We start from the raw sequence: 16,190 nt of genomic DNA on the forward strand, positions 1-16,190 counted from the left end.
TTTGCCTCACAACTGACAAATAACAGGGAAAAACAGCAAAGTTATGAGTAGTTCTTTCTCTGACTTTACAAAAGGAAAAGCTTGGCTCCAGAATGATTAATGCTGCTGCTGTTGACAAGAAGTGAACAAATGAATCAAGCTCCATCCAAACCAAGAAGGAAAAGCATCATTCAGGAACATTGGGGATTACTGGCATTCCCGAGAAGCTGAGGTATTCGCGAGATGCCTCAAACACATTCATGCACAAACAGCGTCAGGTGTCAGGTGCTGCCTTCAGTCCTGCCAGTGGCCGGTTAGCATCGCTAGGAATGCCAGGCTTGGCGCTGTGAAGGGTGTGATCTGCCACTGGCAACGCACCAGAACCCAGGTTTTTACTGATGCTAGCATTTATGAACTGTGACATATCCTCAGTACTAGACTCTGCGTCACAGTTCTTGGTTAGCCAGTCTCGCCAAGAATGACTTGGAACTGGGCTAGGGTAAAAGCTATCCAGCTACACAAATCATGAAATGTGTGTGTGTGTGTGTATTTAAATTGCAGATGGAGTGAAGGGTACCGGATGCAAAATGAATTACATTTTCTATGTCCACTTGTGGTCTCTGCGTGGTTTTGGTGTTTTCGAGCGTTGCTTTCTTTGAAATTAAATAGTCCCAGTTTGCGCTGTGTGTTTCACTATCATCACTGACTAGCTGGTTGAGCTTGGCATTCCATCGTCACATGTATGAGGTCATTGTCAGACACAGGCATGGAACTTCTGTTTATCTCACAGGCGTGTGTGTGAAGTTTAGCAAAGCCATGTGTGTGTGTGTGTGTCTGTGTGTCAAAAGGAGCTGTCAGTGTGTTATGCTGCAGCCCGCTGCTGCTGTAACTGACTGTACACACATCAGCAAGCCACAAGTTCATGTACAGGTACAACACCCATGTGTGTGTGTGTGTGTGTACATTAATGAAGAGAAGTAGCGTATGGGACAGACGCTTCAAACCTGATCAAAGTTAAAGGATAGTTCTGCAACTTGGTCATGGTTTTGTTTTATTATGATGGCCCTATTATGAAGTAAATGCTCTTTGAACCAAAGCTCCCTGCTAATGTCATGTGTTGTATTGCGGGCGAAAGGAAGGGTCAATGTCACCTGTCATGTGGTGACTCCACTGTGAAGACATGCTGTTTTCTGTCCTACCTGAAAGCATCAGATTTGCTCTGTCCAAAGCAGACAACTTGGACATGAATCATTTCCAAACTTCAGTTGGGCATAGATGAATGTCTGCAAAGTCCCAGACTGTTAATATTGTATGAGTAAGTTAGCCTGTATGCTAATAAGTGACTCGCAATGATGTACATTGCTCTTTTGATGCTTGGTCGTGGTCCAACCTGTGAACTCACTTTAGCTTAATTTTAGACCAATGAGGATGTGTCGATGGATAGTTTAGGACAAATACCAACACTGTTAGTTCTCCTGAACTGAATCCAGCTCAGCTCTCTCATACTGGTGCTGTCACACATCTGAAAGCAATAAAACAAGGAAGAGAGAGGGACAGACACATGAATGAAGTTATTATATACCTTTTAAATACACAAAACAAAGCTCTGATACCCCCAGGGACAATTATTCGTCGTACATGTAATATTTGAATGTTATACTCTGAGCTAACCTGGACACAGAACGAGTGCCAGGGGACGTGAGGACAAGAAGCCTGCGTCCGTCTCCTTCACTGTCAGACGGCTCAGAGGAACTTCTCGTCCTTTGCAAAGAACATTCAAAACCTAATGAAGGAACATGTATTTTGTACTTTTAACAATATATTAATAAGACTTTCTACTAAATCTGTCCCAACAGAAGCATGAGCTAAGCTCAGAACTGTACCGCCCTCTGCTGGTGACAGACCAGTACAACAGCATCAACATCAGGAAACATTTTACACCCAAAATTATAAAACGTACCAAGTAATGGGCTAGTATAGTATATCATGTTTATTATAGTAATACTACATATTATATATTTCAGACACCCACGGCTGCCCATAGTAACACATCTTTATTCTGTGTTTAATCCATATTAAACATCACATTTCTAATGTGTTGTAAACCCCCCATTGATACAAATGTGGTGGACAAAATATTAGAAACACCTCCCAGTGACCATAAAGTTGAATCATCTGAGCATTATGAAGGGAGACTTTATTAGACAGCATCACTTTGAGCTTTCACTATTTTTTGGCATTGTAAGCCTGTATTTGATAGGACAACTTAGACTTGAAGGGCTCCCTCTTCAAGTCTAAGCTGTCCTATCAAATACAGAGAGAGGGGAATGACATGCAGCAATGGGCCACAGGTCGGAATTGTACCTGCAGCCACTGTAGTAAGGACTGATCATCTGTACATGGGGCACACGCTGTACCAGGTGAGCTAACCAGGCGCCCTGAGTGTTGATTCCAACCTAAACTCCAACAAGTAGCTGGGTCAAATTAAGGTTTACACATCTCAAGTGAAACTTTCCAGAGAAATGAATATACATACTTTAAATAAAATGTTTTGTAAAGAAATAATCAGTGTTACAAATGAATAAGCATTTAGTAAAGTAAACCAACTATGTGTCTAACTATACATAGTTTGTGCTTAAGAGTTCAACAGATTTCATTCAGTGTCATAAACTTATGTGGAACTACTGATCAGTGAGAGAAAATGACTTTATGATAGGATGAACATTAAAAGCTTATGTTGCAACGCATCAAACTCTGATAAAACTGCAGGTGACATTTTAAACTTGCTTCAGGAAGCACAGCTGTGTGAACACATGTTAAATAATTATTATAGTGTGGTAATTAAATTACCAAACTTGTATCAAGCTGCGTGAAGGAGGCTGCTTCCTGTTTGTGCTGTGTCAGTCTTACTGTACCGCTCTGGCTGATGTGACGACCACGCTCAGGCAGTCGTTCCTGCTTTATGTATTTCAGCTCTGTCATATCAGTGAGCAGGCTGCTTGTTTGATTCTGAAATGGAACGTCTGGCTGCGATGCTTCTCTTTGGTTTGTCATCTTAATCTTCAAAGTCACTGAGAGCAACTGAAGCTCCTCAGATGCTGCTTCTGGATATCTGACACACACACGCACGCACGCACACACTCACCTCAATAAAACAAACGATGAGTTTGTTCATCATGTTTCTGATATTTGTTACTGAACAGACTTCACACACATTGTGTCTGCTGCAAATTTTTTGGATCACATGATATTTGTGAAAAATATTTGTGATAAAAAATAAAATAATTTTGTCTGTGGCAGTCAAGTTCTAGTGAGCAGCATGATGGAGCAGAATGCAGACTTTCTGTTTCATTATTCGTCACAGGTCAGTACTGTAGAATACCTCACACTGCTTTTACTGTAAACTGGAGGCTATATGATGATGGTCTGCCTGGACACAGCTCTGTGCACCAGTCTGGACCGTGCACAGTGGACTGGACACAGCTCTGTGACCAGTCTGGAACGTGCACAGTGGACTGAACACAGCTCTGTGCCTCCGTCTGGACCGTGCACGGTGGACTGAACACAGCTCTGTGATCAGTCTGGACCGTGCACGTTGAGCCGCCTGGACAGCTTCAGATCAGACGCGTAGCAGCTTTCCTGAGCTTCTGGATATCTCTGTTGAGAACAACCAGGAGCTTTCAGATCTGAAACCTGCACTGATGGTAGTTCACTGCTTCCTGCAACAGGCCACGTCTTTCAGTACAGTAGTGCCACCCTGTGGCCACCTTTGGCAATCACCTTTTCTCGTTCAACAAAAACTTCATGGATACTTATGGATAGAAGATATGGATAAAAGCACACTAAATAAATAAATAATAACAACAAAATAGGCTGCTATTTACTTAATAAGATGTTTTGTCTAATCATCACGCCCGCTGTGCTGATTATAAAGGTAATAATTGGATCTTAGAGGCACACCTGCCTGGTTTAATATATATACTGTATATAGTATGTATGTAGTGATGCTTCCTGCCTGTTTCCTGAGTCTGGATGAGTACAAGTCCTGGATTGAGGGCAGGTTGGCCCAATGATTTTCTCTTCAGTCTGTCCCTGTCTGTTTGGTGGCCGATCCAAACCACACAGTGATGGACGTGCAGACAAAAGACTGGAGAACTGGATCAGCAGCTCCTGAGGCAGGGTGAACTACCTTTTTCCTGATGGTGTCGATGTTGAATGTTCACTTCATGTTCTAAGAGATTGTGGCTCCCAGAACACTGAAGGCTTACCACAGGTGGTGTGGATGGTGATGGGGGGCTCATCACCATCCACACCAGGTTACTCTGACCAGCCGTCTGTCTGCAGACTGTGTGGTCTGCAGATGTCAGGGAGCTGGCTGAGTTTGGGTTAGCAGCAGGGTGTCGATGTGTCTCCCTCCGGGAGAGGTTAAATCTTCTATGTCATGGTTGTAAAAAAACAGTGGTTATCTGTACATCTTTGCCAAGCGCAAACCAGTACAGAAGGCATCAATAAATTGTTGGGGAGGGTCATGCCTTTTTCCCCAATTATTTTGGAGGGTCATAGAAAAATGTATTGCTGGCGAAGGGAGGGTCAAGTCAAGTTGGACTAAAGATCCCAAAACTCCTCCGGTAGCCCTTTTAATAAAAATTCAGTCCCTTAGACAAACATATTGGTCCGATTATTTATAAAGGAGTTTGTTTGGGCCATGCAAATTACAGGAGTTTCCCGGGACAAATAACAAACCGGGAGGGGTCCCTGGAGATACGGCTAAAAAACAGGAGAAACCCAGGAAAAACAGGAGTGTTGGCAGCTATGGTAGCTGCATGCCTATAGATTACATCACCATAGTCCAATACTGATAAAAATACTGCCTCTATAACTCTCTTCCTACTAAGCAAAGGAAAGCTAGACCGGTTTCTGTATAGAAAGCCCACCTTCTGTCGGAACTTGGAGGCGAGGCAGTCAATATGAGTCTTAAATGAGAGTTTCTCATCAAGCCACAGTGCGAGATATTTGTAACCAGTAACTCTCTCTATAGGAGAGCCATCAACAGTTACAATATGAAGTTTCGTAAAATCAACATTTCTAGCTCTTGAAAATAACTTGGTTTTTCGCGAGTTAAGGACTAGTTTAAGGTCAGAGAGAGTGTCCTGTAATAAGTTAAAGGAAAGCTGCAAGTTGTCAGTAGCAGCCTGTGGGGTATCTGTAGTACAGTAAAGAATAGTATCATCTGCGTACATATGGGCGAAGCAACCAGCTAAAGAAGAGATTAGCTCATTAATATAGATGGTAAAAAGTACAGGACCCAATACAGAGCCTTGTGGGACACCTTTTGTTATGGATAAGAAATCCGAATTGCCAAGTGGTGATTTCACGCATTGATGCCTGGAAGATAGGTAATTATGAAACCATGCACAAGCACCCATATCCAATCCGATATCAGACAACTTTTTAAAAATTAGACTGTGATCGACCGTGTCAAAAGCCTTTGAGAGGTTGACAAAGAGGGTTGCACAGTACTTCCTCATGTCCAAGGCTGATACTATGTTATTGATAATTAGAGTGATAGCAGTGATAGTACTATGGTTGGGTCTGAAACCGGATTGGTGAGGACTAAGAATAGAGTGGCTTGACAGGAAACACTTTAATTGAGAGTTGACTAAGATCTCAAGTACTTTAGCCAGGCATGGAAGTGTAGAGATCGGACGATAGTTATCCAGATTGTTCCTATCTCCCACAGTACAGTGGAATGACACGTGAAGATTTCCAGACTAGCGGAAATAAGCCCGAAGAGATGGAAAGATTAAAAATGTAAGTCAATGGCACACTAATACTATCCTTACCAGTAGTTAATTGTAGCCCAGAACTTGGCTGGATTAGAATAACAGGGGGTGACTAGATTTAAAAAATATTCATATATCAAACTTTCTAAGGTTCCTCTTGGAGACCACTTGTGTTTTTTACCTGCACATCCCTTACACAGACAATGGGGCAGTGATCGCTGATTCCTAGCTCAAAGACCGCTAGTAGAATATTTGCCAGCCTTGTTGGTGAAAATTAGGTCTAAGAGTGTGGATTTGGAGTAATCTTTAGAATTTGGTCTAGACTGCACATGAGATTTTTAAACTGCATAGAAGCATCACTCAGCCAATTCAGATGTAGGTCACCTAATATAAGTAATTCATCAGCAGAATATTTAGAGAGCATATTCACTAGGGAGTCAGTAGCATGTGATTCAGCTGAGGGAGGTCAGTAGACTCTGACCACAGTCAGTGGGTCCGGACCATGATGGACCTTTAGAGCTAGAAATTCAAAGCAATTAGGAAGCGAAACAGCAGTTAAAATTGACACTGAGAGACAAGATTTGACATATATTCCAACTCCACCGCCCCCTCCAATCTATTCTATAAAAAATATAATTATAGGGTCACAGCTGAGTTATCTATATTCTTCCCAAGCCGTTTCACCCAACACAAGAATATCAGGAGTAGTCTGTTCAACTAGAATAGTTAGATGGTCAAAGTTCTTAAGTAAGCTTCTAATGTTCAGATGGATTATACCAAGACCCTTGCGCTTTTTAAAACTTATTGGAGTAAGGAAAGGGATAGAGATATCAGATACACTAGGCCCATTAGCGGGAGTTTGTTGAGGAGATATTTTAATTAAGTTAGAGGAATTACTACCACGAAGTTTATTAACAAAAGACGATCCTAGCCCAGAGGGGAGTCTATACGTGTGAGAGGAACCATTATCACAGGGACTCGGAACATCAAAGTTTGAGAGACCGATCCGGCCTGGAAGAAGCATGGGCGGGGACTGTTTCAATTTCAGTTCGGGTTTGTGGTGACACACAAGCAGCCACTTCGGTTTGAGTCTGTTGTGGCACACTGGTGGAACTACAGTGATGCTACAGTAAGAGATGTTGGAAGAGAGGGCACAGGCGCCTGCAAAGTTTAAATGAAGTCCATAAAAAAAATCGCTGCGCTGCCAGAAAAGGTTAAAATTGTCAATAAAATGTACGTTGTGTGCGTGGCATGCAGACTGAAGCCAAGTGTTCAGATTTAGTCATCTGGAAAAGCGGCCAACAAGATTGAGTGAGATTAAAACTGTCCGTTCATAATTTCTGTTCAATCCAGGTTGCATTCATACATTCCTTCAGCTGATTCCCACCTTTCAGTCTACGCTGACATCTGAATGCAGCGAATCAGGAGTCAACATGGAGAACATGGGTAATAAACTTTTAAAAGTGAAATAAATATATATACAGTATATAAAAGCTGGAATATTGTATTTTGATTTAAAACCAAATTAAATCAATTTTCTTTTATGATCTGGATATATCAGAGTTTCCCTCTCTACTACTTAACTACTCTGCTTAACTTAATACATTATTTTTTGAATTTCACTTTCACTCTTTTCTCCCATCAGTGTGATTTCCTGTGGGTCAATCGATCTCAAATATGAGCTATGTCTTTAATCAACGCATTATCAACATGAATTTACAAACCTTTTCATATCCTAGGAGTTGGAAATCTGTGCTGAACATAACTTCCTTCTGAAAGTGAACAATGGCAGACAGACCGACAAGCAGACAGGCAGACAGACAGACAGACAGATAGGCAGGCAGGCAGACAGACAGGCAGAGGCATGTCCTGGTCATGGGTCAGCTCCAGGTCGCTCATGTCCCCTTAGCAACGGCCTGATTAATGCAAAACACTGCGTTACCTTGGAGGCCGAGACACAATCAGTTCACTCACTCACTCACTGAGCGGGACAGCAGCCATGGAGGAGTCCCCCGCCGAGGACAGCAGACTGGACTTCATAGCGGACTATGTGCTGAGGACTCTCCGACTCAATCAGGACAAATGGCAGCAGTGCGTGTCCAGCGGGGACAACAGGCAGTTGCTGCAGGACTTCCTGGACCGAGCCGAGCACAGGACCCTGGTGGTGTGGGTGAGCGCGGCCGGGCTGCTGCAGCCCACAGCCGGCTTCCCCCCGGCCGGCAGCGGGACCAGGGCGGTGTACCTGCTGAAGCAGCGCGGCGCAGCGCTGCAGCCGCAACGCATGCAGGAGCAGCTGCTCTGCGGGGATATGTCCCCGGCTGCCCTGGACCACTTCTCTGCTCTGGTTCAGGAGGTAAGGAAACTGTTAATGATTGTTCGTGATGGAGGACCACGTGATGTCTCTGCACTGGAAACTTTACTCGAGTATTTTATATTCATTATGCCTACACTTGTCCACCACAAATAGCCTACTGACCCCCCCTCCTGTGCATTTGCATTGGGTGCATCACTTTCTCATTTGCAAACAGCGTGGTGGAAAGTGCTTCACACTTCTGCAGGGAAATATTCACAGCTGTAGTTAGCACCAGAGAAGAGTGTCACATAATCACAACTTTTGTGATACTCGTATACTCGTACTATGTAACATATATTTGCTTGACTTCAGTGCATTTGTTTGTATTACTATTTTTTACTTGAGTAGGCCTACAGATACTCTTCTCACCACAGGTTTGTAGTAGCTCGGTTGGTAAAACACTGGTAGTGTCGGCATGGATGAGAGCAGTCAGCAGGTTGGCAGTTAAAGCAGAGGATTCATTTACAGAAGGCATATTCAGTTCAGCTGTTTCTGGCTGAGTGTGGGTTTAACTCTGCAACCAGATAACAAACTCAATGAATCAAAAATTATGAACAGAAATTTAAACATATGAATTAAAGCTTTAGCGCGTACCTTTTTGATATTAATGACCGTCCGTTACATCCAAGCCAAATGAGTTGCTAAAAAAGCTAGTTAAGACTATCAGCTCCACACAACTCTCTCTGTGTTTCTCAGTATGGCTATGTTCAGAAGATCGTCCGGCGACTTTCACACGCAGAAACTCGAGTGAAGATAATGACCTCTTCTGAAGAGTCCATCGTGTTTTTTTTAATCCTCCGTGTCCTCCTTGGCTACTAGCAACTGAGTGGAGGAGGAGGGGTGGTGGGTGTGCAAGTGGGCCAGACCAGTAAACCACTCCAGAAAGATCAAAAACTGTATCTGCCACAGAGTTTCTTGTTAGCTTGATGTTGGCAAATGCAAGTTGCTTCTGCTATGACAGCGTTCTAAGGCCATTGTAGGAAAAAAATGATGTTACGGACCTGGGAGAAAGGGGTAATATTCTCAGAATAAACTCAGAATTCTCTGAGATCAAAGTGGTAAGTTTGGATTTGGAATTAATTACTCCTCTGCAATTTTCAAAGTCATCCAGTGGGCCTGATCGGACCTATAAAATATAATGAAATAAAAGCTAACATAAAATAAAATATAATATATCTTTGGCCCATGCTTCATAATTTGTACTTTTACTTTTGATACTTACTCAAAGTAAAATTTTGAATACAAGACTTTTCTGAAGTAATATGATGTGAATACTTTTTCCACCACTGTCTGCATCAAAGGTTTTCCTCCAAAGCAAACATGATCTACACTGTCTTCATTGTCCTGCAGGTTGTGGCCCCACTGCTGTCCAACAGTAGGAACCACAGTGAATGGCCCCAGGTCGTGTCCCAGGATGTCAGACGTCACGTCCACTCCCTCCAGACCAATGTATTTGTGGTGACAGGCCAAGTCCAAGGCAAGACCCTGCTGCCTCTGCCTGCAGGCTGCGACCGAGTGGAGCAGGCTGCCCTGGAGGCCGAGCACAGGTAAACACACGCACACGCACACACACACACACACACACACACACACACACACACACACACACACACACACACACACACACACACACACACACACACACACACACACACACACACACACACACACACACACACACACACACACACACACACACACACACACACACACACACACACACACACACACACAGGTAAACACACACAGGTGCATGTCAATGCGTCATCCTTAAGGCAACGCTTACCTGCTGAAACTTCACAGGGGGGAGATAGTGGATAAGAGCATCATTCACTCTTTGGAGTCAGCAGTGATTGAGTGGAGCCATCAGATCCGCGCCGTCCTGAAGAAAGACTCCTCTGAGGCTCTGCTGGAGGGCAAAAACCCCACCCCACACACGGAGCTGCTCTTCTGGAAGAACAGGTCAGCACCTCTCTAGTTACAGTCGTCCCTACAGGACTCACAGTTCAATTGTTTCAGATGTTTTGCTGGTGCTAGGGGTTTCACAGAATAGTCAACTATTCAAATATTCCATCATCAAAACTAATAATCCATGCGGCGCGTTATGGTTGAATTATCGTTCATCTGTGGTTTGAACATGGTGTAGTAATGAAGTAATGAAGTCAATGTATCAGATATGCATGGGATTACATCAGATACGCAGCAGGGGGCGCTGTGGTTAAACAAGTCAGAGTTGTTCTCTGCAGTGCAAGGAGGTAAAGCAGCGGACATGGAGCAGGATGGAGCGGCACAAAGCGCTTTTGTTATGGTGTTTCATTGTGGTGAATTTGTGTTTGCACTGTTTTTAGCCTATTTTCACTTGCCATGTGAGGAAAATGGGTAAATGATTAGTTTCCTTTGACAGCTCATTCTGATGTGTGTCAGCCCCTATTGATGCTTTTCAATAAAGGTATATATGTTTTTTAGTGAGATAGGGCTGGGTATTGTTCAGAAAATGTTGATACCGGTACCAATACCAATACCGTGACTTCGATACCTGTTCCTGAACAATACCTGTTCCTGAACGATACTTTTTTCAATACCAATTTTATAAGACAAAAATAAATCGCAATGCTGCATGCTGATTGGCTCACTGACGTTGATGAGATTTACTCCTTAGGTATTGAAATTGGGTATTGAATGACGAGGCATTTTTCGATGCTCGATACTTTAGAGGCGACACATATACACACACACACACACACACACACACACACACACACACACACACACACACACACACACACACACACACACTCAACCCTGTTATGCACAATCAAGTTTTAGACATAATTTCTTTCAGGAAAACCTGGGCTATCAGGATATATGTGCTGCAGGGATGCCACATGAATGTTATGTTTATGTATGACTATAAAGACAAAAGAAAAGACTAAACAGAAAAATGAAATCTCACAGAAATGTATTGAAATCACACAGAGAACAATAATAACTAAACCTTTTGGCTTTTGAAAATTGTCATCACGAGTCTTGGCAATCAGGGGAAACATAAATAAACTATTTCATTTTTATTCTTTATTTTCGTACAAAAAGATGATTAAATAGCTGTTCAGCCGTAGATGTATCACTCTGGATTTATTGGGCAAAGTCTCCGAAAGCCACTGACATTCCCGTTCGGATTACTAAGCTTCTGGAAAGGCCACAAAGACACTGAAGGACTCGTAAATCTCCAGCTGTTAGCTACAAAGCTAATAACACGCCGAGAGGCTGGGTTGAAATGTCGCATTAAAAACTCTACCGTGTTTTTAATGCACTAGCTGGTGCTATGCTCCAGAACACTGGGCTATCAAGTGAAACTATATTTCTATTTTTTTGTTGTACCTCTGTAGCAGACTTATATCTTATGAGGCCAATATCCTCTGCTTTTATCATTTCATATCAGAACATTCTTCCTGTGTTCCCTGCTTCAACATATGCAGTTATGGACTGCATCTGTTCCAGTTACACAGACTCTCTCTAACTTAATGAAGCTATAATGTAATCCTATACAACGTTAGGATTTCCTCACGTCTAGTCTCACATTGCCAGACTTTCCTGCACAGCGCTGCGGAGGAAGAAAAAACGTGCTCTGGTTTATTGGCATTTCTTTAAACCAATCACAATAGTGTTGGGCAACGGTGCCTCTGCAAAATAGCCTCGAGAAGGAACTTGTTTTGGTGGAATATGTGTAGGCCTACATTCAAAAGTTGTTTTAGTCGTGCAACAGAAAACTCAGATTGGACAGATAGTCTAGCTAGCTGTCTGGATTTACCCTGCAGAGATTGCTAACACAAAGAAAGTGGAAGGTAACGGACATCTGGCCCAAAAGAATGACAATTAACAATCCCGGAAATGAAACGTTGTCGATATAGACTAGTTCACATTTAATCACTGAATTCAAACTAAATCACACCCATAGATTTCTCCTCATACAGACAATCTGTTCAGCTACAGACAGACATGTTGAATTTTGTGAGCAGCACATGTCTATTCATGTACAAACCTACAAAACCTGGACATAAAAAAGGTAATTTTAGTAATAATTTGGGTGAATTTACCCTTTAAATAGCCTGGAGGAGAGAAGCTGCAGTTTATATGAATATTATATAATTTGTCATAATATCAAATAATGAATATGCATCACCCAAATATGCTGTCTGTGTTGTTTTTATTAGTTGATTTTCTAAACCCTGAAAATCCTGTCCATGGCTAATGACGGTTTATCTAACTACAGTAACTTATGGCGCCATCAAATGTTACATCCTGTTGCCATATTCTCTTTACTTTAATGACCATATGATTTGTTTATGCATCATGTGCACAATAATGCCACTTCTGAAAATACTGTAAAACTTTACATTCAAGCAAAAAAAAGGGAAAAATCCTCATAATAATAAACTTGACCTGACAGAAAAAAACATTTGGGATTTTGAGTAAAAAGATGTGGCTTTTCTGGAGATATTAAATAAGACAGCACGTGAATTTTTATCGCCGGCAATACAGCTGACCTGGTAGGGTTTAAACAGTTAAAGGAGAATTCTGGCCAATTTTTACGTTAATCTTGATTGCTATAAATATGCGTGTACTTTCGATTGAAAAAAACCCGACAGGAATCGGTGCAGGAAGCACGGAGTAGCTGCAGTTATGTGTATGAGCTTCCACTGAGCTAAAACGGCAGTTGTTGGGGCAAGTTTTAGAGTGCCTTTGTGCCTCTTAACAGACATCAAATGCAATTAAAATGTCTGTGCAACATGAACAGGGCCCTTACGTGACAACAAGATGCGTTTTCAACTCAGACATTGTGTCAGGGTTTTGGTATTTTTCTGTCTTGTTATGGTAGTCTTGTTTTTCTGTTATGTTCTGTTTCCTGTTTTATTTTGTAGTCTGTCTTGTCTCCCTTGTCTTGTCTAGCTTTCTTCCTGTCTTTGTTTGTTTTCCCGCCTTTTTGATTGTTCTACCCGACCCTGATTTGTTTCACCTGTTGTGTCACCTGTCCAGTGTTAGTCCTCGTTACCTGGTGTATTTAGTTCCTGTTCTGTCCTTGTCTCTTGTCGGATCATTGTATTTTGTTGTGTGCTGTTTCTGTATGTCGGATTCTGTGTTTCGTTTGTTTCCTGCCTGGCTAACTTCCGGAGGACAGTTTGTGTAAGACTGTTTTTGTTTTAATAAATTACTTCTAAACTGCATTTGGGTCCAAGCCTCGCCACACACTTGACAGATCGAGACACATTGTTTAAATTCACCTACCCTGGTCCCCGTCTCGATCCTGCCGGTAGCTGCCCCCTCTAAGTTGATTAGTTGATGAATCGGTTGTTTGTGTTTTTTATGCTTTTTCATGCTGAATGATTCATTTCTAAGAAACTTCTGAGCACATCTCTGGTACCCACAAGATACTTTACATTAAGGTACACAAAAATGTAGGTAGGTACTGAGGAACGAATGAAGAGTGAATGAGGAACGCATGGTTAGTTAATGAGTAGACTGGGATTCAAGCACTAATACTTAGTTACTGATTAACAGATTGGGAGTCACTGTATTGATGAATCATTTGGAAATCAGTTACTCTGTTCATGGGATTTCCCAAGTGGTAATAAAATGAATAGACGTGGTAAAGGATGACACTTGTAATATATTTTAATAATTATATTCACAACACATGGACATTCACATCCAAGGTATATTATGTAGCATTAGCATTGTTGAACAATTGTACACTGCTGCAGGGCATGCTTTAATCCTGCCACCCTGGGTTTCATGCGCTGTTGAGCGGTAGTTAAAGCTATAGTGCGTAGTTTCTGTCTCCCCCATGAGGAGTTCTAAGTAATGACAACAACACTGTCGCGCGTCCACATGATACAAGCCTTCGGTGATGCGCATGCGCCCCCACCCCTTCTCCACACAGTTGCTAGTAGCCAAGGAGGACACGGAGGATTAAAAAAACATGATGGGCTCTTCAGAAGAGGTCATTATCTTCACTCGAGTTTCTGCGTGGGAAAGTCACCGGACGCCACAATCTTCTGAACATAGCCATGCTAAGAAATACAGAGAGAGTTGTGTGTGGCTGATAGTCTTATTTAGCTTTGTAGCTACTCATTTGGCAATGGCTTGAATGTAACGGACGTTCATTAATATAAAAAAAATGACGCACTAAAGCTTTAAGGACCAAAACTGCTACTTATTAATGAATTATTACCTAAACTTAATTACCATTACTGAAGCATTGTGCGTAACTGCTAATAAAGTGATGCATCGTACTGAGAGGTTAATCATTAACGAATGATTAGTAAGGCATTAACTACCATTGGCAAATTATTGTGCATACCTGGAGATAAAGTGATGCATTATACTGATTGGTTAGTCATTAACGAATGATTAGTTAAGCATTAACTACCATTACTGAATGAGTAACTACTCATGAACTAATCATTTGTTCCTCATTCGTTAATACAGTAACTACCAGTCTGTTTCCCAGTAACTAACCATTAGTGATTGAATCACAGTCAATCAGTAACTACTCATTAACTAACCATTCGTTCCTAATTCGTTTCTCATTTGTTCCTCATTCGTTCCTCAGTAACTACATACATTTTTGTGAACCTTATTGTGCTTTTGCATAATTAGGCTATTTGTGTAGAAACTCAGTTTTACAGATCTGTCCATTAGATCAACTAATCGAGGACAGTCCTACTGGAAAATAGAAATGTCCCGACAGCTGTGATAGAGCTCAGGACTCCACTGTGTAACGTATAACGCTGTGATGGAGCTCAGGACTCCACTGTGTAACATATAACGCTGTGATTGAGCTCAGGACTCCACTGTGTAACGTATAACGCTGTGATGCAGCTCAGGACTCCAATGTGTAACATATAACGCTGTGATGGAGCTCAGGACTCCAATGTGTAACATATAACGCTGTGTGTTGAAGTGTAGAAAGTACAGACTTGCTGTCCGATCCTGACTTTGTCCTGTCTCCATGTCCATAATTCATAATTATAAGTAATTAATGAAGTTGCTGCTATGGTGCCACATGCGTAAATGTGCACAGCAGCCCATAGTGAACTCAACACAGCAGCCCATAGTGAACTCAACAGTTACACAGTGGAGCTCAGGACTCCACTGTGTAACATATAACGCTGTGATTGAGCTCAGGACTCCACTGTGTAATGTATAACGCTGTGATGCAGCTCAGGACTCCAATGTGTAACATATAACGCTGTGATGGAGCTCAGGACTCCAATGTGTAACATATAACGCTGTGTGTTGAAGTGTAGAAAGTACAGACTTGCTGTCCGATCCTGACTTTGTCCTGTCTCCATGTCCATAATTCATAATTATAAGTAATTAATGAAGTTGCTGCTATGGTGCCACATGCGTAAATGTGCACAGCAGCCCATAGTGAACTCAACATGAGCGCGCCTCCGTCAACAAAACTACATCGTCTTTGAGGACTGCCGTGAGATTAGTTGGGGCACAGTGAGAGACCGCCTGAGAGCCTAAGACCGTAGGAAGGACTTCACTCACAAACGTAGAAATGGACTTCACAGTAGCCAGTGCATCGCAAACCAGTGGCCTCCTGCAGATGTGACAGAAATCTTTTTGTTCTCCTTAAAGATATGCAGACCTGGAGTGCATCCAGTCCCAGTTACAGTCCTCGAAGGTGAATAAGATGGCGATGCTGTTGGAGGCTGTGGAGAGCAGCTACTCCCCTGCTTTCACTAGTATGCAACATGATGTCCTTGCAGGTAATGATACACCTACAGTATACACCTGACAATATAGAGAAATTCTTATGATGATCTATCATTATTAGTAGGCCTGTAACAAGGTTTACATAAGTGTTTGTTCAGATATGCCAAATAGTAAGTGATTATTGGTCGGACTATATATATTTATTATTATTTCAATTGTTAGTTGTTGGCACTTGGCCTTATACACGTTCATAGCATACAGTTAGAAACAATGTTTTATGATAATACAGAGGGGTGGTTTACTTCATAGGCTGTTTACCTGTGTTATTACATTATCTGGATCACATGACA

The 16,190-nt window shown here is 42.1% G+C and overlaps 1 protein-coding gene across 1 annotated transcript in view; it reads left to right on the top strand.

Annotated features, from left to right (window-relative positions):
• The first annotated feature begins 7,761 nt into the window (after positions 1 to 7,761).
• The window catches only part of dnah9 (dynein, axonemal, heavy chain 9), a 157,409-nt gene continuing 148,980 nt past the window's right edge, over positions 7,762 to 16,190 (top strand). Inside the window, exons 1-4 of the mRNA XM_078279756.1 lie at positions 7,762 to 8,115; positions 9,466 to 9,662; positions 9,919 to 10,077; positions 15,763 to 15,893. Of these exons, the coding sequence (XP_078135882.1) occupies positions 7,762 to 8,115; positions 9,466 to 9,662; positions 9,919 to 10,077; positions 15,763 to 15,893 (841 nt within the window). The remainder of the gene's footprint in view (positions 8,116 to 9,465; positions 9,663 to 9,918; positions 10,078 to 15,762; positions 15,894 to 16,190) is intronic.

Source organism: Sander vitreus, chromosome 21, assembly GCF_031162955.1.
Source record: "Sander vitreus isolate 19-12246 chromosome 21, sanVit1, whole genome shotgun sequence".
NCBI classification, from domain to species: Eukaryota; Metazoa; Chordata; class Actinopteri; order Perciformes; family Percidae; genus Sander; species Sander vitreus.